Consider the following 24,855-nt stretch of genomic DNA (forward strand, 5'->3'; position numbering starts at 1 on the left):
CATAAACTTCTGCACTCACAAGACACTGCCATCTTGTAAATAAGCTTTTTGAATTAGCAACACTAAATACTTATTTTATACTCTTCATTTTAAGAACAAATACATTTATAATTACATGAATTTAGCCATTTTCTAAGATATTAAAGTTTATATATTAAATCTAGGTTTAAAATCCTTAACTATGACTTTGACTAAACTTTTCACAATTCTGCATTAGTCACCTCACTATCCCAATGTATTTCTGAGAAGCTATATATAAATCTATGTATGTTTCAAATGTTCAACAAAAGGCGAAATAAAAACATTTGGAAGCCTGTGGTAAATTCCTTCATAAAGCAAACTACCACTAATTTTTTATTCTTGTCAATTATGAGGTTTTATATAGCAAATATCTTCTTGAAATATAAACACATAATAAAGTAAAAATTAAAAGTGTTTCTTAGAGAAATACTATTATCATGCTACAATCGGGCTATAATAAAAACACTTTATACTATACCTGTTCCAAAGTTTGACTAGGAAGATGTGCCTCTGTCATAACCAATCCATAACGCTGAGTAGCTAAATTTCTCATTTCACTGTAAGTGGCCCAGTCATGAAGAGCTACTGTTGTTAGATTGTAGAAAGTCTTGTCTAGGTAGTGAGTTACATAAGCTACAAAAAACAATTTTTTAATTTTTGATTTCTGAAATAGTAGAAAACAGAAATGAAACTAAAAAGGAAACAACCTGTCTTGGAACATTAAATTTCTTTCTTTGCATGAAATGAAGAAATAAATACGAATTCAAGAATAAATGGACTAACACGAAAGAAGATATTCTCAAAGTCTCATTTTTGCTACTTGATCTTTGATAGTCAGGGCAAACAGATACAGAATATGACCCTAAGAAGGAAAGCAGAACACTCACCTCGAATGTCAATGAAACGATTGAAAAACCGAATTGGATTCAGAGAGAAAAAAAGGGCCAGGTCTTTCATGCCAACTTTGAAAGGGTTTCTGTCATCCAGCTTTAAATGAGTATGCACAGAAAGTCGCAGATCTTTCTCTATTTCTTTGCACAACTTGTCCAGCAAATGCTATTCACAGAAGAATTGACATCTTAATTTTTCAAAATGATATTCCAATTGTATTGTTCCTCTAGATGTCTGTGTTCTGACCATTACAGTTTTATAATCAATGAAATGAGGAAAAAAAAAATCTGTCAAACTGGTTTAAAAGTCTAAATACTCAATGGTAAAATATTTTTATTGGGAGAGTGAAATTACTTTGCTATCCACTTTAAATCAGTCATTTTTTTGACCAGGGAGCAGTTAGATAAGATCTAAGCTTTTTTTCATTAATATTTTAACATTCTTGAAAAGAAAATCAAAAGCCTCTGATGGCTTCAGTACAAGGACATGAATATATAATATAAACTATAAAATTTATAGAAACCAGCAACAAAGGAGGTCCTGAGAATATGCGAGAGGAAATTTTTTAAAAGCTTCCTTATAATAATAATCACTAAAAATTACAAAATTCACTGAGCTAAAGGCAATGAAATTAATCTAAATACTGGCCAGATATGTATTTTATTTTCTAAATAAGAATATTTAATACAAGAAATTGTAATTTTCATAATTTTATCAAACCTGAATAAAGTTTATATTGTGAAGTTTACTCATTTTTAACTCCTCCCTCCATATCAAAACATTGCTAGCTGGAAATACAATTTTAAAGATCAGTGTTTATAATATACACTTCATTAAAATAGGGAGGAATGTACTTTATTATATTCAAATTATCTGTTACACAAGTAATAGTGTTTATGCTTTTCAATATAAAGATTTTAGTCAGTAGCTCTCCAAATGAATTTCAATAAAACACTGATAGTTGTCTTAACTGTATTACCACTAACTGCAGACAATATTCAAACCAGTTTCATATTTGCATTCTTCTAATAAACAATTTTAAATTCAAATATACTACTTACTAAAGTAAAAGAAATTTTTTTTCTGAATTCCTAATCTGGATTCCTATATTAAAAATTAGGAATTAAAGACCAATTTAGCACAATAGTGATAGTTCCTTTGTTCTAGACAGTGATTTATAAATAATAATTTTAAATTTGTGAAAGCCTGCTTCAATCTAAGAAGTTTTTCCAAACACGTTTTATAAGCTTTTCAATGTCAAATATGTTACCTCATTTAAAATTTCCATAATTTCCTTGTCATAGCAATCCAGAAGTATTTCATAGGACTCTAAATGCCTTGCATGCATCATAGCGGGCACACAGTCACGTAAAGCACTGAACATATACTAAAAAGAAAATCAGAATATACATGAGTTTAGAAAAACTAGATCTCAAAAGAATACTACATCTTAAAAGACAAAACCTCAATCTGAAGGCTGTTTTTTTATATATGACTGTCTTACTTTCCCAAATAAGAGCTGAATTTTATTTTATAAAGCATGTATTTTAAGTATACAAAAAAATTCACATTCATTTATCCTTTTTTGATCTTGAGCATTCAAACATACTCATTTCCAGAAAGAAATGGAAAGATTTGAATAACATATACCTTGCTGACAAATGAAAGTCAGATTATTTTGACACAAACTAAAATCAAGTGAAACAAGAAAGATTAGCAATATGAGGGGAAGAGTTAAATATATATTAACTCATTAGTATTAATATAATATTTACCTACAGACTACATACATTTTTGAGTTTTTAATTTCCTCCTGAATTTTGTTCATAGTGTTTTTTAACTTTACCTTTTATATTTTAAAGGTTACTGTCCATTTACAGTTGTTACAAAATATCGGCCATATTCTTCATGTTGTACAATACATCCTTAAGCCTATCTTATACCCAAATAGTTTGTACCTTCTACTCCCCTATCCTATGATGCCCACCCCGTAACCACTAGCTTGTTCTCTATAACTGACAAACTATATAAATTTTACTGAAAATGCATACAGCATTGTAAAAAAAAAAAAAAAAACCAGCATCAGCAGTTTTAAAATGGTCTGTACAGTGACTAAAAAAATGATGTTTATTTTTTATGTTATTCTTTACTTACATGTAATCTGGCTGCATCCACAGCATTTTCATATACATCATCTAAATAAATTGGGAAGACAGCTCGATGCCAGTATAAAAAACAACAGTCACATTGTGTTTGGACTCTACAATGTAAAGTAGTAATTAGTGGTACCAAAACTAAAGAAACCCCCCCAAAAATGAAAAGAATGCATTATATTCCATAAAGAGCTCTGTCTTACTCATTTTTTAATTCCCTGCATCACTTAACCCAAAATTAGTACAGAAAAGCCACAAAGTAAATATTTTTCACATTGAACAACAGTAACAAAACACTCCAATACCTGACACTGTCAGAATTCAGCACATACGCTTTAGTTTTAAAGCATACTTCAAAAATAATATGGATAAATTTTAAATAGAGTTTAAAGTAAATTTATTTTCAATATTGTGACAACAAAATGATCATTAAGTATTTTACAGTGAAGAAGGTTTAGTATTTCTTCTAAGGATGGAAAGTTAAATGCCACGAACTACAAAAATCTGAGCTGCTCAGAACCACGAAAACATTGTTATAAATATGAATAGTAAATAAAAACTGAGCTGTAATCTTAATTCGGCTGAGAATCAGAATTCAGAGGACCCATTTTCCCTTCAAGAAATTTACTGCTTATTCAATAAAGAGAAAACAATTAACACCACAGGAGCCACAAAAATAAGCCTTCCAAAAACGAATTCACCTTTAGTGACTGGCTGCCAACAATGTAATTCAAATTCACAACCCAAATAAAATTACAGAAGACTACGTGAGATGGCTCTAAGTCTCTCACAAATAGATGAACCTTGTTATAAATATAAAGCAGCAATTTTAAAACTCCATTAGAGATACCCATCATAACAAACACAAAATGCAACCAGGGTCTGACAGATGCTCTAAGGACTGTATTACATCTCCTCATGTGAGTTCCTCCAAAAACTATATCCTTACCAGAGAAGCAAAGCTAAAGAAATACGATCCCTTGTCACAGTCTCATTTTAGTCATGCTAAAGCAGTTATAAAGAGGAACTAATGGTCTACTTGGGTTATATTTCTTCTCTTGTTATGCTTAAAAAAAAAACGTTATGTTTCCATTAGTCCTATCTTTTGAGCATCATTACATATCCCTACTTACCTTTCTCTAAGTTCACTGATAAGATCCAGCTTTTTCATGACTACTTGAAGAGGAAAGAGCTCTTCATCTTTAAATGTTTTCTATCAGGGAGGGGGAAAAAAGACAGAGGAGTTACACTTGAAGGACTGGTTCCTGGTTCCTTAAAGTCAGTAATAAAGGAAGTGTGACATCTCAGATCTCATTTTTAGTCTGTAAGTAACAGCAATACATTTACCATTTGTGTGCCAACACTCAGTGCCAAAGAAACAATAAGTCGTCGTTGCTTTGTGCTTGGTCCATTTAGAGTGTTTTCAGCCAAAACCAGAGCAGAGAGCACATCAAGACGCTGCTCACTATATTTTTTGTCAGAAATTACTCTTTTCTTAAAGATAAAAGAAAACAGGAAACATCAGTTTTATATCTGAGGCAATAATAAAAGAATCAGAAGGAAAGTTTCTCAATTATCTTTTCCATAATTCAATTTAAGAGCACTTAAGCAAATACTTTCTGTATTCAGCTTCTTCTCATAGTATTAGATTTATTCCTGTAAATTGTTTACTACTATCAGGACAGCAAATTACTAGGCATACTTCAAAATTACCATATTAATTTAATAAGGAAATCATTTCTTTAAAAAATGCTTATTTTTAAAATGCACAATATGTCCTTTTTTAATAGAAGTGTGCTAATGCTGCCAAGTTCAGAGTAAAGATAACTTGATCACTCTAAGTAAAATCATGAAATACCATGGAGATTATGACCAAGAATATTGCGTTTGAAGGAATGGAGTAAACAGGCTGAACTAGAAAACACATATAAAGCAATGGAAGGGCAAATGAGAAAGATAATTATGCTGAATACATAATAACTTTCATACCTTGGCCACAGAAATAGAATTAAGAGCCTGATGTTGAAGGTGTTGTGTTATATGTGAGACTGAATCAGCCACAACCATGCTTCTCCTATAGAACATATGCTCTATTGCCTAAAAAGAATCAGAAGTGTTGGAAAACTGTTAGGCAAAATTATTGAATATCTTTATGATCTTGAGCTAGGTAAGAAATCTGTAAATGAGACACAAGAAGTACTATCATAAAGGATAAGACTGGTAAATTCAACTATATTAAAATTAAGAATTTCTGTTTATCAAAAGCCACTATAGAGAAAATAAAAAGGCAAGCCACTGTATGAGAAAATATCTGCCACACACAAGGGATTAGTACTCAGAATATGTAAGACACCAAACAAATTAAACACTTTTTTAAAAAGGCAAATAATTCAACAGATAACTGAACAAAAGACATGAACATATTTTTCACAAAAGGAAAACACAATAAGTAATATTTGAAAAGATACCATCGTTAACAATCAGGGAAATAAATGTTAACTATAAAATCATTTATATATACTAATTTGCATGTACATGCATACACATGTGCACACACGCTAACACACATACACACACACATAGAAGCCTGATAATACCAGTGCTGTGCTGGCCAGTTAGGAAACGATGGGAAGTCTAATAAACTCTGGGAGGTATGTAAACTGATATAACTACTTTGGAAAATAATCTGGCACCATCTTGAAAATCTGAGTATGTCCGTAACATAGAACCACTCATAGGTATACAATTCCTCAGAAAAACATATACAAGAATGGCAACATTGTTCATAATAGTAAAAACTGGAAACAACCCAAAAAGTCCATCCCCAAGAAAGCTAGAGTCATGAAAATTAATGAACTACACCTGCTCATCCCAACATGGGTTGGTTCGAATAAAAAATTTTGAGTAAAAAAACCAAGTCAAATAATATATGAAGTATTACTCCATTAAAATAAATCTCAAAAACTAAGCAGTGAATGGTTTAGAGATTCATTCATATGTGGCAAACCAAAAAGAAACAAGGGAATGATAAACATAAAACTCAGGGCAATGGTTCCTCTGATGAGGCAGGTAAAATGCAATCAAGGAGGGACAACACAGGGGGTTTTGAAGACATTGATAACATTCTATTTCTTAAATGGGATGATAGGTTTTTAACTGTTTATTTTTTTTTAATTATGCTTACATATTAGCTATAAGATATATATTCATCTATACATACATATATATACTTCTGTATTTATAATTCATAAAAAATAAAATTGACAGTAATATATCTTACAGAAAAAAAGGCTAAAACTCCAAAGACACAATCTCCAAAACTATCTTTATATCCTAAGCAAATCTAAAGCCATTAACAGATATTTACTAACAAATCTTGATTTCAGTTTTTACAGAAGGTTAAAAGTGGACTCTTATGCCTGTAAGGTTTTTTCTTTTACCACATTTCCAGAAGTATTCAAAACACAAGATTACAATACTTTCTCTAAGCTACAAAATAAACAGCCCCATGTTGACTAGCCTCATATGCATTTGAATACTATAAAATAATAGAAAATGTCCCATGTTCTTTCTTTTTTAAACTCATGCAAAAACTTTAAAACTTCCGTTAAGACTTTACTTAGGCTAAACTTTTCATTTTCCTTTTCTCTTTCATTGTATTTTAACTTTTAATAAAGTTTAAATATATTGGCCATCCATAGAAAACTACTCAGAAATTTCTTTCAATGGCTAGTTCCTTTATCCAACTGATAGATAAGTAGACTTTTCTATAATTTTTTATTCTTGTAATCAAGAAATCAAATCTTACCCCCTAAAATCCTAATTTAAACTCGGTCATTTCTCAATTATAATGGCAAGGTAAAATAATCTAAAACTTACCTTGAGAAGTTCAACAAGCCTGCATAATGCCTTAACTGATGTTTTGGTCATTGGCTTTTGCATGGACATGTAGAGATTCATTGTGGTTTTAATAATGGTACTAATACTATATGCATATAAAAAGCCCTATAAAAAATCAAACATTGATTATAATCACAAGAAAAGGCTTCATTTCTTCAAGATTTCATTCTCTATGTAATAACTTTTCAGCAACTTGCCAATAACTAGTATTTCTAGAGTTCATTTTAAAGTCAGCTCTTAAGATTTTGAAATATTTTCTAACACAATGGTGGTACATGGTACACATGGTTGTAAAGTTTCAAAGCAGCCCATAAAAGTCATGTAACCTATCACATGCCACAAGTTTAGTACTACTGACATTATAGCATATAATCACAATTAAAGAATCTTTTCACTTAAAAACAAAACTTTCAAAGAAATGATCTGGATGTCAGGAAGTTATTTATTCATCCCTATCTTACCTGCCAGACAAGAGGATAAAAACTCCTACCTGCTGCAGCTAAAGATAAGAGCTAAGGACTCTAAGGAAGTAGGAATTGAAAAATGAGAGAAAGACAAAGAAAGCTGCTCTCTGGCCAATACAGATAATATCTAAAGGTATTTTGAGTTCCAAGCCAATGCTCCCTTTCTTTTTCACCCAGGCCAGTCCCTACTACGTATGTGCTACCATGTCCCCTGCTTAAGTTGATGCTAATCAGACTTGCTCTCCTTCCAGCCCAATAAGAACAGATTTTTCTCCTATCCTTCTTTTTATGAAGGAAGCACACAGCTCTTGTGAGTTAAAAAAAAAAATTGGAGTTAGTTAGTGCTAGTAATCCCAAGGGAAACAGGAAAAAGGATATTACCTCTCAAATACATTTTCATTTAGATTCAAAAAAGACACACAGAAACATAATAATGGAGATCCTTTGGGTTTGTAAAGAAGGACCAAAAAAAGATACATGTACAGTTTAGAGATGAACCTAAATTATATTACTGTGAATATATCCAAGGAGCTGGGGCAGCACCTATAGGCCAGTTGATTCTCAGCCTTTTTCTTCTGCTCTACCAGCAGTAACAGTAAGCAGCTCACTAAAGGAATGACAGTCAGTGGCAGGGAAGGAAGGAATTTCTGTGAGTCAATAGTAGCTCTGTGGTGAAGAGATGTGCTAAAATTAAAAGAACTGAGAAATGAGAGAGAAGGTAGCATCCTAAGAAAGGTGACAGTAAGACCAAAGCTTGGGGCATACATGCAGGGAAGAGCCACAAGTCTTACCTTGTCAGCTATAGGACTATTACACCAGACTCTGCCCTAGTGCAGCACTGGGAAAAGTTAAAAAGCAGAAACAAGGAACAGCAAAAGTGTAACTCTAAGGCAGGCAGAAAAAGAGAGTTTATTTTCTGAGGGGAAAGGGAGGCATAGAACTCATGGGCCAACACTACACCATTCCCAGATGGTCATGAATTTGTGAAGGATATACATGAAGGATGTATTTTAAACATCTAAATGGGGATGAGAGAGGTCTGGGGTCTGTTTCTGTTCTGTTCATGGCAGAATAAATATTTTGGATCAACCTTCCCGCAGAAAACAACCAGAAAATCTGGGCAAAATATTTTTCAAACCTCTTGGAAGGCATCAGAGTCATCAAGAAAATAAGAAAATTTAAGGCCAAGATCTGGGAGGAGACAGAAACTCAGAGACGTGAGCCTGCCATTTGAGGCTTCTTTCCCATAGAGGCACCTGCCCATTCCAAAAGAAATAATTAAGACAGAAGCCAAACATATCTTTCAACATCTCAGGGGAAGGGAAGGAGGATAAAAATAGGAGTTCATGGCCCATCAAGGAGGGGAGGAGGTCCTGGTAAATCGCCTAGGCTCTGAGTTGGGATCTTTAAAAACTACCCTCTAAAAAGTAACTGAACTAGAAAAACACAGTCATTTTAGGACTTAGGTCCCACTTCAAATCATCTCAATCCAGGACTGGGTTGCGATAATCTGGGTTCCTAGTTTTCCTAGACTAGCTGTGTATCAGAAGCAAAATTAAATTCTCTCTTAAGGAAGAAAAACAATATCCAGATCCTCATATTATATCAAATTTTAGTTTTTCATAAATAATTTTCATGAATAAACCCAGGCATACAAAGAGATTAAGACATATCCAAAAAAATAGATAATAGAAATATCCAGTTAATGAAATTATTAGACATGGGTTTCAAAACAATTATGCTGAATGTGTTAAAGGAAATAAAACACAAAATTATTTCACAAAAGAACTGGAAACTGTAAAAAAAGAAACAAAAATCAAAAGTAAAATAATTAAATTAAGAACTCAGGGAAAAAAACCTCAGTATGGGTTTAACAGCAGATTAGACATAACTGGAGAGATAATCAGAACAGAGAGAGAATAAAACACAAATGGTACTTAAAGAGTTAATGGCTGAGAATTTTCCATAAATTCCAGAAGCTCTACAAATCTCAAGCAGCACAAACACAAAGAAAAACAAACCTAGGTACACCTAAGTAATACTGCTAAAAACCAAAAAGTAAATCTTGTAAGCAAGTAAACACAGACACATACTGAAAAAGCAACAAAACTGACAGATAACTTCTCAACAAAAAAACAAAGGAAGCCAGAAGACAATAAAATGGTACCTTTAAAAGCTTAGGAAAAAAATTCTGCCAACCTAAAATTCTATACGTAGCAAAACTGCCTTCAAAAATGAAGTTGAAATGAAGGTATATTCAGACAAAAAACTGAGAATTCATCAATAGAATGACATTTTAAATAAAATACTAACATGTATTCCACAAGTAGAAAGATGAAGAGATGCAGGAAGGATAAAAAACAACACAACTGATAAATATATTGGTAAATCTAAATGAATACTGACTATTAAAAACAACAGCAACAATGCCTTGTGAGGTTTAAAATACATACAGAATCACAATATACAACAGCAGCACAAGTGAGGGGATAAATAGAATTAAAGTGGTTTAAGATCCTTATACTGTCTAGAAAGTGGTAAAACTACTAATTTATGTTAGTTCAGTAACGCATCTTTAAATTTCTAAAGTAACCACTAAAAAAACACAGTAAACTAATAGAAGGAAAAATAAAATAATAAAAATAATTCAAAAGCGTGAGAAAGGAAAAGAATAGGGACACAGAAAAAGTGAGCCAGACTGAAAGCAACTAGTCAGGTGCTAATTTTAAATCTGAGTATCAGTATTGACATATACCAAAAACAGTTAAATAAAAAATAAACATCAGATTGGGGAGGAATATATGCTGCTTACAGGAGACACACATTTAATAAAGGAGTCAAACAAGTTCCAAGTAAAAGGATCAAAACACATGTACCATGTAGGCCTTATTTAAAAGCAAACTGGTAGAGCTGTGTTACTAATCACACACAAGAGCCCTATGACAAAAAGCATTACCAAAGATTAAAAAGGACATGTCATAATGACAAACGGTTTGACTCATCAGTAATTCTAAATGTTATGCACTTAATCTCAAAATACATAAAACAAAAGTTGACAAAGCTACAAAGGATAGACAAATGCATGTAAAGCTGGGGATTCTAACCCAACTGTCTCAGTAACTGATAGAATATGCAGATAAAATCATTAACATGACCCTACTTGACAATATATAGAACACTACATCACCAAAAGCAAATTACATTCTTTTTAAGTATACATGAAATGTTTGCCACGTTGTCCGCAAGCTGGACCATAATGCAAATCTCAACAAATTTCAAAATACTGAAAGTATTTTAGTATTGTTAGAAATCAATAATAAAAAGATAACTAGGAAAACCTCAAGCATTTTTAAATTAAGAATCATCTTTCAAAATAACTCACAGAGCAAAGTAGAAATCACAACAAAAAATGTAAATACTTAGAACTAAATATTGGATAAAAAACAGGACACATCCAAATTTATGGGATACAGCAAGAAAATTACTCCTTGAAGGGAGTGTAAAGATTTCTCCAAACATACACAACCAAATCAATTTCAGTTTTAAAAACCAAAACATATCCTACCTTTTGCACTTTTTTCAAAATATACCTTCTGTACAACAAACTAACAAAGAAATTACCCTCAAAATATTCTAAGTAAGAAGATGCAATTACCTGTATAAAAACATTACATCTACTGGTGAGATCTTCAGCAAATTTATCCATTTTCTGCTCTTTAGATAAAATAGATTCCATTTTCATCATCCATGAGCTCACAAAGACGTAGTAAGACTGTACATCTCTAACAAAGGAAAACATGGGAGTTATTCAGCACAGGAAAGAAAATGTACTTCCATTTCTTCATGTTAGTTGGGACAAAATATTTCTTTGCAGCAGCTATTTCATCTTTCTGGTTTTCAAAATATACATATCGTATACACATATATAATTCACTTATGCAACACATATTTACTGAATGCCTATACAGGCCAGGCACTACTAAAAAACAAAAATAAGAGGTAAACAGAATAGACAAAAATCTCTGCCCCCATGAAGCTTACATTCTAGAAAGGAGTTGTATAATAAACACATCAGTAACTGAAATCTGTAAGGTGTCAGATCTGTGCAATGGACAAATATAGCAGGGAAAAGAGCAACCGGGGTGGTGAGTATAATTTTAAACACAGTGATCAAAGTAGGTTCACTGAAAAGGTGATTTTGAACCATGATTTGAAGATGAGTAAGTAATCCTCATGCAAATATATAATAGATGAGAATTTTAGGAAAGTAAATAACAAATGCAATCATCCCCAAACAGGAATTGAGTCTGGCATGTTCAAGTAGTAACAAACAACTCAGTATGACTGGAGCACAGAGCAGGGATGAGAACAGAAAAAAAAAAAAATCAGTGAGGTACAGTGGTGCGGGGGTGAGCTCGAGGAATAGGAAAAGTGGGGAGTGGAAAGGGGATCTGCGTAAGGCCTGGTAGGGAGTAAGGACTTCAGAGAAAAGCCACTAGAAGATTTGAGCAGAGTGACCTACTCTCACTCTGAAGAGGATCAATATCACTTTGGCTGATACGTTTAAAATAAGCTATAAAGGGAACAATGGTAAAAGCAGGAAAACCACTTAGGAAGCTCCTGTTCTAATGCAGAATAAAGGGGATGACAGTTTGAATCAGAATGGAATAATGCAAGCGGTCACAATCTGAATATAAAAGTTAACAATTATTGAATGCTTACTATATGCCCAGTCACTGTTATAAGCAGTTTACACAAATTAACTTGTCCAATCCTCACATTAAACCTTATAATGATCTCCATTTTACAGAAGAGGAAACTGAAACAGAGAAGTAATGTGCCCAAGATCATACAACTACTACAGAGTAAGTCAGGATTTAAGCCCAAATCTAGGAAGCTTTCTCATCCTGGGAAGACTAAATCAATAACGTAATTCTACTATGCAGGCTGATTATAAACACTAAATCACTATGAATATACCTCAATTCACTCAAGATAAGAACTTCTAGCCCACAAGCTGTTAAAGCTGTATTTCTTTTTTATTTTAAAAACAATAAATTAAATTAAATTAATTCAATGTGTTTCAAGAAGGTGAAATCTCAGAATCAAATCTGAGAAAAATGACTTCTGCTGAGCCAAGATTCCATTAGACAAAAGACACCAATAGTCGTACGTTTGGCTTTGCCTCAAACGGCACTGGAATGTATTATTCGACTTGTGGATGATTCAATTTAAAAGTCTGAAACACAGAGAAAGAGAAGAGTCCTAGGGCAATGTTTCCAGTCTGAGGAGAAGGCTGTGACCAGGACTCAGGGAGGGATACAATGCACAGGAGGGAACAGAAAGGTCCTGAGCAAGGACAGAAGGAAAAGGCCTAGACTACAATAGCAATCAAGCTGATGGCAATCAAGTCAGTAACATGAAGGAGGCTAACACGCAGTCAAGAACCACTCAGTTTTAGATCAGACTATGCAGGATAAAGCAGAGGTTTGTCTGTCACTTTCCCATCACTCCCACGCCCAGACACCAGATAATCTTTGTCTCTCATAAATATGTAAGAATGAAACTGCTTCAAGTTTTTAAAAAGCCAAGTTAATTGACAAAGGGAGTCCAAAGGGGTCCTTTCAGCTTCATCTCAAAAAGAAGAAACAAAAAACACTTAGGGGAAAAAAATAAATCCCCTATTCTAATATAAAGTATCAACAGTGTCAACACTTGTGTATCATCTGGGTTTGAAATAAAGGTTCACACTTCTACCCTCTGAGGGTAGTATTCCCAACACCATAACAGTTGTGAATGAAAAGCAAAAAGCGGCAACCTACAAACCCTTGGCTGGGGCACTTGGCCATTTGGGGTCTAACGTATAGTGTGGGAGCAGGCAAACTGTCTCCCACTGCTTCCTATTCCTAATGAACTCTGGAGCCTGACTAGGACAGCCCTTTGTCACTTCCTCAACTTCTCCCAGAATGTTAGACAAAGCTCATGCTGATCATATCAACTCCTCTCTCCTAAGGGTCACTTTAGTGTTGTGAATTTTAGGTTTCTTTGGCAGAGTTACAAAGAGAATGAAAAAGACATTGCCTCCTTCAGCTCAAAGAAGTTCTAGACTGTCTGTATATTTTTGAAATAAAAAAATTTAGAAATATTAAACTGTTATCATATGGGGGGGCGGTCCTTGAAAGTCAACTTATTCAGTCTTTTACGTAGTAACTCACTTCCTACAGCACCTTGGACTGATGGTCATCTGTATTCTGCCCACCTAGCTCTTGCGGAAGAGTACGTTACCTCTCAGGGCAGCCTACACAGGTTTGCGTGCCCTCTCTGACATGTACCTGGCTGTGTGACCTGGTAAACTTCGTTTCGCTAAGCCTCATTTTCCTTATCTGAAAATGGGATAAAAATAGTACCATAAGGTAATGTCAACAGCTTGTGTTCTAGAGGTGGACTGCCCAGCTCTGCCACACATTAGTAGTTTAAATTTGGGCAAGTTTAATCTGTCTGTACCTCAATTTTCTCACCTATAAAACAGCCATAACAACAGTATCTAGCTCACAGGATTTTTCTGATGATTATAAAAGATGATACATATGAGATTCATGGAATAGTTATTGGCTTGTAGAAAGCATAGGGTAAATATTAGTTGTGACTTTACTATTTCCGACATGAGAAGGCTGTTGTTACAGGGTTTACAAAAGACAATGGGTTTAAAGCCTTTAGCATAATGTCTGCTACATAAGTTACAAGCTTGATAATGTTGGCAATTATTATTAATATCCATCATCTTATTCTTTTGGTTGCATTTCAACCTGGAGCCACAGAGATCAATCTGTTCCCTCTTCAACCTGAATGCCCTTTAAATATTCAAAGAAATCTAACATATCATTCCACAGATTTCTCTTTTAAAGATCAAACTATATACTTTTCAATGAATTTTCAAAGGTCATGGTTCTCAGATCTTGTAACATCCTGATCAGCTTCGTCTTGAGATGCTGCAGTATGTGGCCCTCTTAAAATGTGGCACCACCAAACACTAATTATAGTCTGACCAATAAGAATTCAGTGGAACTACCAATTCCCTTACCCTAGATATTATAGCTACTAGTTTTTACACCTTGGGTAGTTATTAGGTTTACTTATTTTTTAGAGGAGGTCCTGGGGACTGATTCAATCCCCAGGACCTTGTGTATGCTAAACAAGTACTCTACCACTTAAGCTATACTCACCCCCAGCGTGGGTATAGTTATTTATGTAATCTAAGTATGTACTGACGTTTTTAGCAGCTGCAACACAATGTTAACAAAAACAGTTTCTGATAACTGAAATATCCACATCTTTTTTTTAAAATTACTGTTACTAAACTTGATTCCTATCTCTCCATCTTACTGAATTCATCTCTTTAATCTAAACCCAAACTTACATCTTTATTCCTCCTCAACTCCATTTTAGAATACAATGGAGAGCCCTGAAACCTCTGCTATGAGTTGCCCTGCCTGAACTGAGTTCCTGTCATTTTCCACTGACTTCAATCACATGACTTGGGAGTACTAAGAGATGCTTTAGGGGGATCTCCTATATTCCAGACACATCCTTCCTTCCCCCATTGTACAGGAGTGACCCAATTTCCTCTCAATAGTCAAGACCAACAGAAAGTGGGTAAGAATCCCTATCACCCTTTAACAATGTTACAGATAAAAACTGCGTCCAGCATAGGGCCAATGGCAGAGTCCTGCTTCATTTAAAATCTTCATCCAGGTCAACATGTAACTTTAGCAGTATACTAAAGTAAGAATGCACAGTAAATTTAATTGCTGAGGCTAGGTGATGAGAGGCTAAGTGAAGAGAACACGGGGGCTCATGATACTATTTTCTCTATTTTGTGTATATTTGAAACTTTTACATAGTAAGAGAAACTAAAAATAAAGATGTATGTATCAGAAGAAACTAAGAGTTAAAAGTGTTCTTTTAGGGAGCAGGACTAAAATACAGGGGGGAATTGGGTAGAGGACAATTATTTTCCCTTTGAACCTTTAGTAGTTTTAACTTCTTAAATATGTGCATACATTACTTTCATAAAAATAAAGGAAAAAAAGGAGTGAGTCAAATAAAAGTCAACTGCTCCAAAAATCAACATTGAGTCACGTACAATGTTCTTAATGTTATCAAATGACATCTACTGCACTTTAGACAAAAAAATATTTACTGCATTTGATAAAAAGTATGTGTGTCTATATGAATGCATGTACACACATACATATCTCCATAAAGTATAATCTGCCTACATCTTAAATTGAGTTTAAGTCTAAAACATTTAAAACAAAAAAACACTCCCAGAAAACAAATCACTTAGAGACTGCCCAATCTTCTCTACAGTAATGAGTAACTATATTTGATCTTATAATTCAAATGCTTCCATATATTTAGAATCAGTATAAGATTTGAAAATACAAAATATCTAAATATTTTCATTATGGGTACTTATAAAAACCTACTTGGTAAGTGACTGAGCTTTCTGCTGTAGGAAAGTATCTCTGTATATTTTAATGGCTTGAAAACTTTTTCTGTCTAGAAGTTTAGCAGCTGCTGGCATTTTCTGGATCAAAAAATTATCAGGAAACCAAATAATATTAGCAGTTAGAGTGATGGCTGGTACCTAAAATAGGAAAGAGAAGAGGAGGGAAATCATTAAATGGGGCTAAACAATAAACTGTTCAGTAGCTCTGCAATATACAATGGAAGACAATTTATTTAAAGAAAAAATAATAAATACTCATGAATATATTATGAGACAAATTATGCTACTGTGCCACAGAGTTAAGCATTCCTATGTCTAGTGTGGAGCATGACACTAATTTTATTCTACCTAAATATTAAACAACACACACACGCACCCCAAACACACACTTACATATGCTCACAGATTTTCTGATGAATAAAAATATTCAAAACTTAAACAAAAACTTGAGTCCTCATGACCTTTACTTTCATTCTATATTAGTGAAAAAATAAAAAATAAATATCTAAGATGGCTAGATTCTCACGGTCACACATCACCTGATTCTACACACAAACTAAATTTTCAATTTTAAAAGCAGGTCCCACATCATCGAAACAGGAAAGATACACAAAAAAAGTATTTTAAATTTTTTCTACTTCAATAATGAGAATAACTGGCAAGAAGAAAAGGAAGAGAAATAAGAGAAAAAAGTTGTAACAGTAATAGAAAGTTAATCAATAGGAAATGATCTGGAAAAGCATCCACTAGTATGTACTTATATGATGTGGAATTACGGAATATTTTCACTCACTATGTTACTTATTTCTGGAATGCTTAGATTTTTTTAATGAATATTAAAATATTATTTTATAATAATTATTATTATAAACAGTAATTATTATCTTTGTAAACAGTAATAAAAATACATTTTAAAATATCCAGTTTTGCAGCACTATTTACAATAGCCAAGACATGGAAACAACCTAAATGTCCACTGACAGATGACTGGATAAAGAAGATGTGGTATATTTATCAAATGGAATCTACTCAGCCATAAAAAATGACAACATAATGTCATTTGCAGCAACATAGATTATCCCTGGAGAACGTGATTCTAAGTGAAGTAAGCCAGAAAGAGAAAGAAAAATACCAAATGGTATCGCTCATACGTAAAATCTAAAAAAAAAAAAGACAAATGAACTTAAACATAAAACAGAAACAGACTCACAGACATAAAATACAAACTTGCGGTTGCCAGTGAGGAGGAGAGTGGGAAGGGACAGACTGGGAATTAGAATTTGTAGATACTGACAGGTACATATAGAATAAACAAACAAGTTTATACTGTATAGCACAGGGAAATACATTCAATCTTGTAGTAGCTCATGGTGAAAAAGAATATGAAAACGAATATATGTATATTCACGTATGACTGCAAAATTGTGCTGTACACCAGAAATTGACACAATATTGTAAACTGACTATAACTCAATAAAAAAAAATTCAGTTTTATGAAAAATCTTTTCCGTATACTCAAAACGAAAAAATAAAAGTTCCAAGTTCTTACCTTCTTACAAATGTCCAATAAAGATTTGTAGAACTTTTTATCAATAGTTCGAAAAATTTGAAAGTGCAGTACAAAGAGTCCACAAATTCCTACGTACTTGTCTCTCTGGTCAATTTCAGAAGGTTCTCCTTATAAGACAATAACATGAGAGAAAAACAACATACTTAAAATTCTCCTTTAAAGGAAATGAAAACTTTTTAAACAAAAACCAAAAAATGCATTTTTACATTACCAAGTTTGGCTTCTACATTTGCAAAAATTGAGCGAATACTATGTGCAAATTCTTCAGCAAAAGTGCTATTTTTTGATACAGATACTCCTCCATTGAGAGAATCAAACTGCTGTTCTATACAGCCCTAGATAGGAAACATTTAGAGAAATTCAGACTATCATAAGCTACTATGACTGAATATGCTATTAAACAGATATAAATATAGAATGATAAACTCCTACATTCATCATTTTAATTTTACTAACATGGATCCTCAGGTTTTTACCTTAATCTAATCTAACACCAGTCTTTTTGAATGGAAAATGTATATGTACTTATATATTTGAGTACCTGTTATGTAAAATAAAACTGAACCAAAAATCTAAAATTCTACATGAAGACATACACAGTGATGCTTGGTGATGTATACAAGGTGTATCTAATGAAGCATGGGAAAATATGTTTTATGACTTTAATTTGCACTCCTAAGAGTAGACTTTATCTGTTTACAATTACTTTCCTAGCACTGTATTACAGCATGTATAGAAATAGGTCCTTCTGAAACTAACAAATTAATAGTTAAATTGATATTAAACAAAAGTTAGGATCATTCTGCAAAAATTGTAATTATTTAAAATATAAATTAAAGGTAAACCTGAAGCAGATTTTATATGAAATATTTACAGGTGATCCCTGAACAAGTGGTAGTTAATCCACATGTACATTATAGCTGGCTCTCTGTATCCACGGTTCCTCCACATACTCGGATTCAATCCACCATGGACTGTGTAATAGTGGAGCGTTTACTATTGAAAAATATCCATAGAAGAGGATTTGTCCAATTCAAACCCATGTTGTTGAAGGGTCACTGTAAGCAATTTCTGGTGACTACTACCCAAAGCAGTGCCAGCCAACAGAACTTTCTGTGATGCTGGAAATGTTCTACATCTGTGTTGATATGATTGTTAGCCACAGCTGGCTTTTTTCCCAGCTTTATTGAGATATCACCGACATATATATAAGTTTAAAGTGTGCATTGCAATGATTAGATTACATGTAACTATTAAGCATTTGAAACATTGCTAGTGTGGCAGAGGAAGTGAATTTTTATTTTAATTAATTTAAATTTAAATAGCCACATATGGTTAGAAGCCACATGGATTGTGCAGATTCAGACTATATTTCCTAAGTCTAGGAAGAATTATACAGACTTTTAAAAGGCTGTCTTACAAATCTAAATCTAGAGGTTAACAACAAACAAAATGCTTAACACAACTACTTAGATACTAATTCTTGAACAGTTTTATCCTTTTGCATAATTTTTAAAAACCCTTACCCCAAATACAACCAGTACACTATTAATTTTGTTTGCTACCAGATAATGATATAATTATATTTTGGTACATTAACAGTGTTTAAGCCAAAGTACTTTTAAAGAAAAACATAATCACAAAAGCATGCTATAAAAGTGTCCCACTATAATTCTGAGCTGGGTCAACTAATAGAAGCCCATTTATCATAGCCTGATACAGCTCTCATACCTGAAATATCATTCCATCGAGTAACTGCCCTTCTAGCTTCAACAAGAACTTTTCAAATGGCTTTAGTTTTTCCTCCTGAATTCCAAATTTTGAAGGATTGTGATGGACAGATTTTAGTAACCTAGTGGAAAATTAGGAGAAAGCCCTTCAATTTGCCTAATAAATCCTTGTATTAAAAATATTCTCAGAAATCAAAGTTTTATATTTGTATTTCTTGTCTGGCTCTACACATTTGAAAATATGAACAAAAACAATCCTAATATATTTAATTTTCTAATCGTATCTTTTTATATTATCTTAAATTCACATACCTGGTGCTCTCTAGATACCAGACATTTAGTGAATACTTATTAACTGAATAAAATGTTTTGACTTCAAAAAGTTTTAGAGTTGGGGGGGTACAGCTCAGTTGTAGAGCACATGCTTAGCACGCATGAAGTCCTGGGTTCAATCCCCAGTACCTCCATTAAAATAAATTTTTTAAATAATAATAAAACACCTTGGAGTATACAACAAAATAAAATCAAACCCAGGATAAACAATTATCATTTATATTGAATAAGGAAAAAATTAATCTGAGTCCTAAGGCTGTCAAATTAACATTCAACTACACTTTAAGAATTAGGATGCTTTATACAAGTTTATCATATTCTCAAACAAGTTTATTTAAAATTGAAAGAATGGTTACTCCCTTCAAAAAAACCATTTGATGTAAGATTCTTGTAAATATAGATCTTCAGGTCTTTTAAAGGATCTGTTCACATTTGTTTATTTTTTACTAATACATTAACTATACAAGGTAAGAGAGTATTTTAAACATTTTAATTGGCTCACCGTTTGTACATAGTCCAGTGGTCTTTCAATGTGATATGATTATCAATAATTTCATCCAGGGTAAGCAAAACTGTTAGCAGCTCTCCCAAGTGCTCATACATAGTCTGTCAAGAAACCTTTAATGATTATCATTTAATCACTAGTTAGAAGTTAAGCTTCATGTAGATTTTTAAAGTTCAACACACTTGGGCTAATTACTAAATTAAAGCAGTGGGTAAATTAAGCTACAGATGAAACTATTAATCCTCAGATGGAACAATTAGCCTTAAATTGCGAAACATTTCACCCAATATTTCATCCTTAATGGTGATACTGTAGATCCCCCAAAGAGACTAGAGAATCTACATTGGGCCACTACTAGGAAAAACTAAGTTACACAGATAGTGCGTCAGCAAAGCCTCATCAACCTTACAGATGAACGAGAACAAACATAAAAAAAGAGAAATCCTTAAAGAGTTTTGCAATGATTGTTTTACCCTCCTAATCACACACAAAAAAATTACAGCTTTACAGGTTCAGTTAAATAACTTTTACCTGAAAATGAACGCCAGTTGTCTCTATAATTTTGGGTGCAATCCTGCAATAAAATAACAACCAACTTTTTAAAAAAAGTTATTTTTGTCACAGTTCACTTTTATTTTAAGGAAAACACATAGTAGCAGAAGCTCTTGGAATTTTAGTATATATTTATCCTTATTTAGGCTTTAGTCACTCAAATTTATGAGATCCAAGGAATTACTATCATATTCCACTTTCCCAAGAAGGGAACTTAACTTGTACATGCCGACTCTCGGCTCTCCTTGCCTACAGCCAACTCAATGGGTAGGTATATGTCAACATGCAGCCCGTGAATAACCTTAGCCACTCAAACCTAAAGGATCAAGCTTGGGACGGAGCTAGAGAAATAACAAAACTGATACTCATTTCTCTTTTTCTTTTTAAAGTATTAAAATTTCTCAATTCCCCACTAGAATCTTTGTTATCTCATCCAAACTGGCATTTGGGAACTAGTCTTCTCTTCATTTGAATTTCTGGAGTTCTTATTCCTACTGAAAATACAATGCATACAAAAGGGATTATACCAAAGTCAAAAGCCGCAGGATAATTCAACTCTACTTCCTAGAGAGTCAACCTATTCAACAGTAAATAAATTAATAAATGTATATCAAAGCACATATAAGTATTCCACAAGATAGAATATTTTCAAAATTAAGCACAAAACAAAGAAATTTCATTTTTCTAGGGCAAGGGTGTGGTAGTGGGGAGTCCTCTTTGAATGACACACCAGGTACTGCAGAGGTTGTGGGGAGCTATGCTCTCATTCCCTTCTGCCATAAGGAGAACTTCAATGAAAGCACAGAACATAAAATAAATACCTGACCGAGTGGAAAAACATGAGAATGAGAAACAGTTAACAATCTTTCAGTTTATAGAGTTAAGATGCAGCATAGTATAGTAAGAACAAAAATGAATTGGCTGGTGACTAAAAGAACAGTACCTAAATTGTACGGAATCTTGACAAATGATTCCTTTGAGCCTCAGCTATCACTCTTTTCATAATTGAGAATCCCTAGTTATATATCTAAAGTTACTTTAAGATTATAATTAAATAGTAAGTGGGAAAATTTTTAAGTAGAAAGTATTAATCAAATTCACAATTGTGGTGGTGGGGAATACTAAGGGTTCCATAAAAATTTGAAGATCTATCTTGATTTAGGGCAGCAGTCCGCAAACTTGGAAGATCATTAGAATTACTCAAAATGTTTCCAGTGTAGATTCCCTAGCCCCACACCTCAATGCTCCGTAGTTTAAGGGAAGTCTCACATGATTCTAATGAGCCAGGGACCCTTAAAGTAAAGGAGAGAGATTAAGCAGAGAGAACTTGGTACATGTATTAATTCTGTACTAGACCTTTCCTATATAATCAAATTTTTTTAAGATTATTCTGTCAGCACTCTCATTCAGACAGATAATGGGTTCATTCGCCATGGCAGAAATTGTGTCTTACTAACCTATGTGTTACACTCACCAAGTAGTGTTTAAAACATCATTTGCGTTCAAAGAATGCTGAGTAAGTGAATGAAGGAATGAGTGAATAGGTGAGTGAACAAATGAAAAACTATTTCATATAATTAGCTAGTTTAAGAAAAACATTTTCTGTATATTAAAAATGCAAAAATATTTCTAAAATCCATTACTTGTTACTGATATAGAGAGCAGCCAACTGATGGACTACATTCATCACCACTTCATAGCACCTCGTAACAAAACAAGACAGTTCCTGAAATGACAAGTTGAGTATATGTTACAAGTTGAGTAAATGTCACCGTTAGACTGAATTTTATGATAACAATGCTAAATAAAAACAAAATAATTTTCCAATAAAAATCTCCAGTTAACCTGCAGCAAGGCAACTTCGAGTATCCTTCAAGCAATCAGTTCTTAATTCACCTCCCAAGGTCATTTCTACTCCTTTGCCCCCACAGCATTTCATTCATCCTTTTATTTTAAGTCTTGTTTTTGTTATTCATATAATTCCTAAATGACAGACTGTCTTATTCCTTCTTTGAATGTCCATGGCCCAGCATGGTGGCTAAACCTCAACTACTTCTCAATAAATTTCTGTCCTATAAAATGAATAAATGAACACCTGAATAAATGAAGAAGCTCAAACGCTACCAGTTTAGAAAGTATGACAATGAGGGGAAGAGGTCTCCTAAAGTTACTCTAGAATAACTTTAAGTGTTTATTACCTTTAACCTTATCTATAACCAGGCTTAGCACACACCATGTGAAATACTAATTATCCCAGAAATATGTCTGTCATTAAATAATTAACTCACATCTACCAAGTCCCACATCTTTTAAAAATTTTCAACAGCTCTCAACTTTTAAAACTATAGAAGCAGTTAGTATCCTAAAGTATTTAAAACCTAATTAAACCTATAGCTGTTCTAAATTATAAGCTCTATGAGGGCAGAAATTTCTGTTGGTTTTGTGCACTGCTGTAACCCACCAAGAATAGTTTTCTAACATGTGCTAGGCTCATAAAACATTTGTTGAATGTTTAAAATGGAATTATGTGCAGCTGCTAATGAGATCCACAATTTTAATTTTCTGACAATGAAAATAAATAATGCATTTCAATTTTAAACAGCTCTAGTTTTACATTTCTTATTAAATCTATAAAAGTCTAATAAAAGCAGAGAAAAGAACAGAATGACAAATAGTGCAAGCAACAAGGTAGGAACAAGTCCAGATCCATAATAGACTATTTATAAAGAAACAGAAATAAAACTTAACCAAATATAAGAGATTTTTAGGTTATATAAAAAAGCAAAATTCAGATAGATGCAGTTTTTAAGAAACACAACTAAAACATAATGACACTGAAAGGTTGAAAGAACATAAAATGAATTAGAAAAAAGAAAATGCTAACTAAAACAGAGCTGGGGCAGTGATATTAATATCAGGTAAACAGACTTCATTAGCATTACTATAGCTAATTACTATATATAATTATATATTATACACATAATTATTATCACAGTTTAAGAGGGTTACTACATAATAAAAGATTCAATTTATTGGGAATGATAATTCTAAACTTGTATGCACCAAATAAAATATCCTCAAAATGACAAATGCAAAATTTGATAAAACTAAAGGAAGAAACTGACACATTCACTTCAACTCTGCAAATTAACATTTCTTAGACTACTGTCCAGCAGGCTTCCTGTTAGGTTCTGCCAAAAAGTGGCACTAGAAGAACAGAAGGCAGGAAAAGGACATCCTTTCTATTTCTTGCTGTTTTTATCAGCATAATCCAGGCAGGAGCAGTTCACCCCAGCAACGGCAGCCTGCCCCAGTCTCCAGCTTCTTTCAGCACTACAGAACCAATCATGTGTTGCCCTCTCAGATGTACCAGCAGCTGCCAGGCAGCACTGCTTCCTCAGAGATATGACACTAATTTCCCTGGGCTCCTCCACCTAGCTCAAAGATCTGGCAACCCCAACCTCTTCCTCTTCCCTAGATGTAGAGGTGATATCTGCTTCCTCTGGCTTACCTCAACTGTTTTCTTTTTTCTTTCAGCCCTCCAATTCTTATGTAACCAATTCTCTATATTAAATCTCCTCTTTATTTATTTACCTATTTAATTGAAGTATAGTTGATTTTGGTATTATATTACTTTCATGTGTACAGCAAAGTGATTGAATTATACACAAATTTTAAAAATTCTTTCCACTATAGATTCTTACAAAAGATTGAGTACAGTTCCCTGTGCTATACAGTAAACCCTTGTTGCTTATCTATTTTACATTTAGTAGTGTGTATCTGTTAATCCCAAACTCCTAATTTATCCCTCCCTCACCTTTTCACTTTGGTAACCATAAGTTTATTTTCTATGTCTGTGAGTCTGCTTCTGTTTTGTAAATAAATTCATCTGTATTATTTTTTAGGTTCCACATATAAGTGATATATGATATCTGTCTTTCTCTGTCTGACTCACTTCACTTTGTATGATAATCTCTAAGTCTATTCATGTTCCTACAAATGGCAGTATTTCATTCTTTTTATGGCTGAGTAATATTTCATTGTATATATATGTGTCACATCTTCTTTATCCAATCATCTATTGATGGAAACTTAGGTTGCTTCCATGTCTTGGCTATTGTAAATATTAGTGCTGTATCACTGATGTACATGTATCTTTTTTAATTAGAGCTTTTTCTTTTCCAGATATATGCCTAGGAGTGGGATTGCTGGATCATATGAAAG

General features: G+C 33.1%; 1 protein-coding gene across 2 annotated transcripts in view; it reads right to left on the reverse strand.

Annotated features, from left to right (window-relative positions):
• WASHC4 (WASH complex subunit 4) overlaps positions 1-24,855 on the reverse strand; it is a 53,916-nt gene that overhangs the window by 22,842 nt on the left and 6,219 nt on the right. For both annotated transcript variants that reach the window (XM_072973075.1, XM_072973076.1), the window contains exons 7-22: positions 22,275-22,357; positions 20,611-20,653; positions 20,077-20,180; positions 19,243-19,363; positions 17,723-17,846; positions 17,491-17,618; positions 15,919-16,079; positions 11,085-11,211; positions 6,945-7,070; positions 5,055-5,162; positions 4,413-4,559; positions 4,199-4,278; positions 3,067-3,172; positions 2,183-2,299; positions 909-1,077; positions 500-654 (exon numbers count right to left, since the gene is read on the reverse strand). In XM_072973075.1, coding sequence (XP_072829176.1) covers positions 500-654; positions 909-1,077; positions 2,183-2,299; positions 3,067-3,172; positions 4,199-4,278; positions 4,413-4,559; positions 5,055-5,162; positions 6,945-7,070; positions 11,085-11,211; positions 15,919-16,079; positions 17,491-17,618; positions 17,723-17,846; positions 19,243-19,363; positions 20,077-20,180; positions 20,611-20,653; positions 22,275-22,357 — 1,899 coding nt within the window. The remainder of the gene's footprint in view (positions 1-499; positions 655-908; positions 1,078-2,182; positions 2,300-3,066; positions 3,173-4,198; positions 4,279-4,412; positions 4,560-5,054; positions 5,163-6,944; positions 7,071-11,084; positions 11,212-15,918; positions 16,080-17,490; positions 17,619-17,722; positions 17,847-19,242; positions 19,364-20,076; positions 20,181-20,610; positions 20,654-22,274; positions 22,358-24,855) is intronic.

This window comes from Vicugna pacos, chromosome 12 (assembly GCF_048564905.1).
Source record: "Vicugna pacos chromosome 12, VicPac4, whole genome shotgun sequence".
Classification (NCBI taxonomy): domain Eukaryota; kingdom Metazoa; phylum Chordata; class Mammalia; order Artiodactyla; family Camelidae; genus Vicugna; species Vicugna pacos.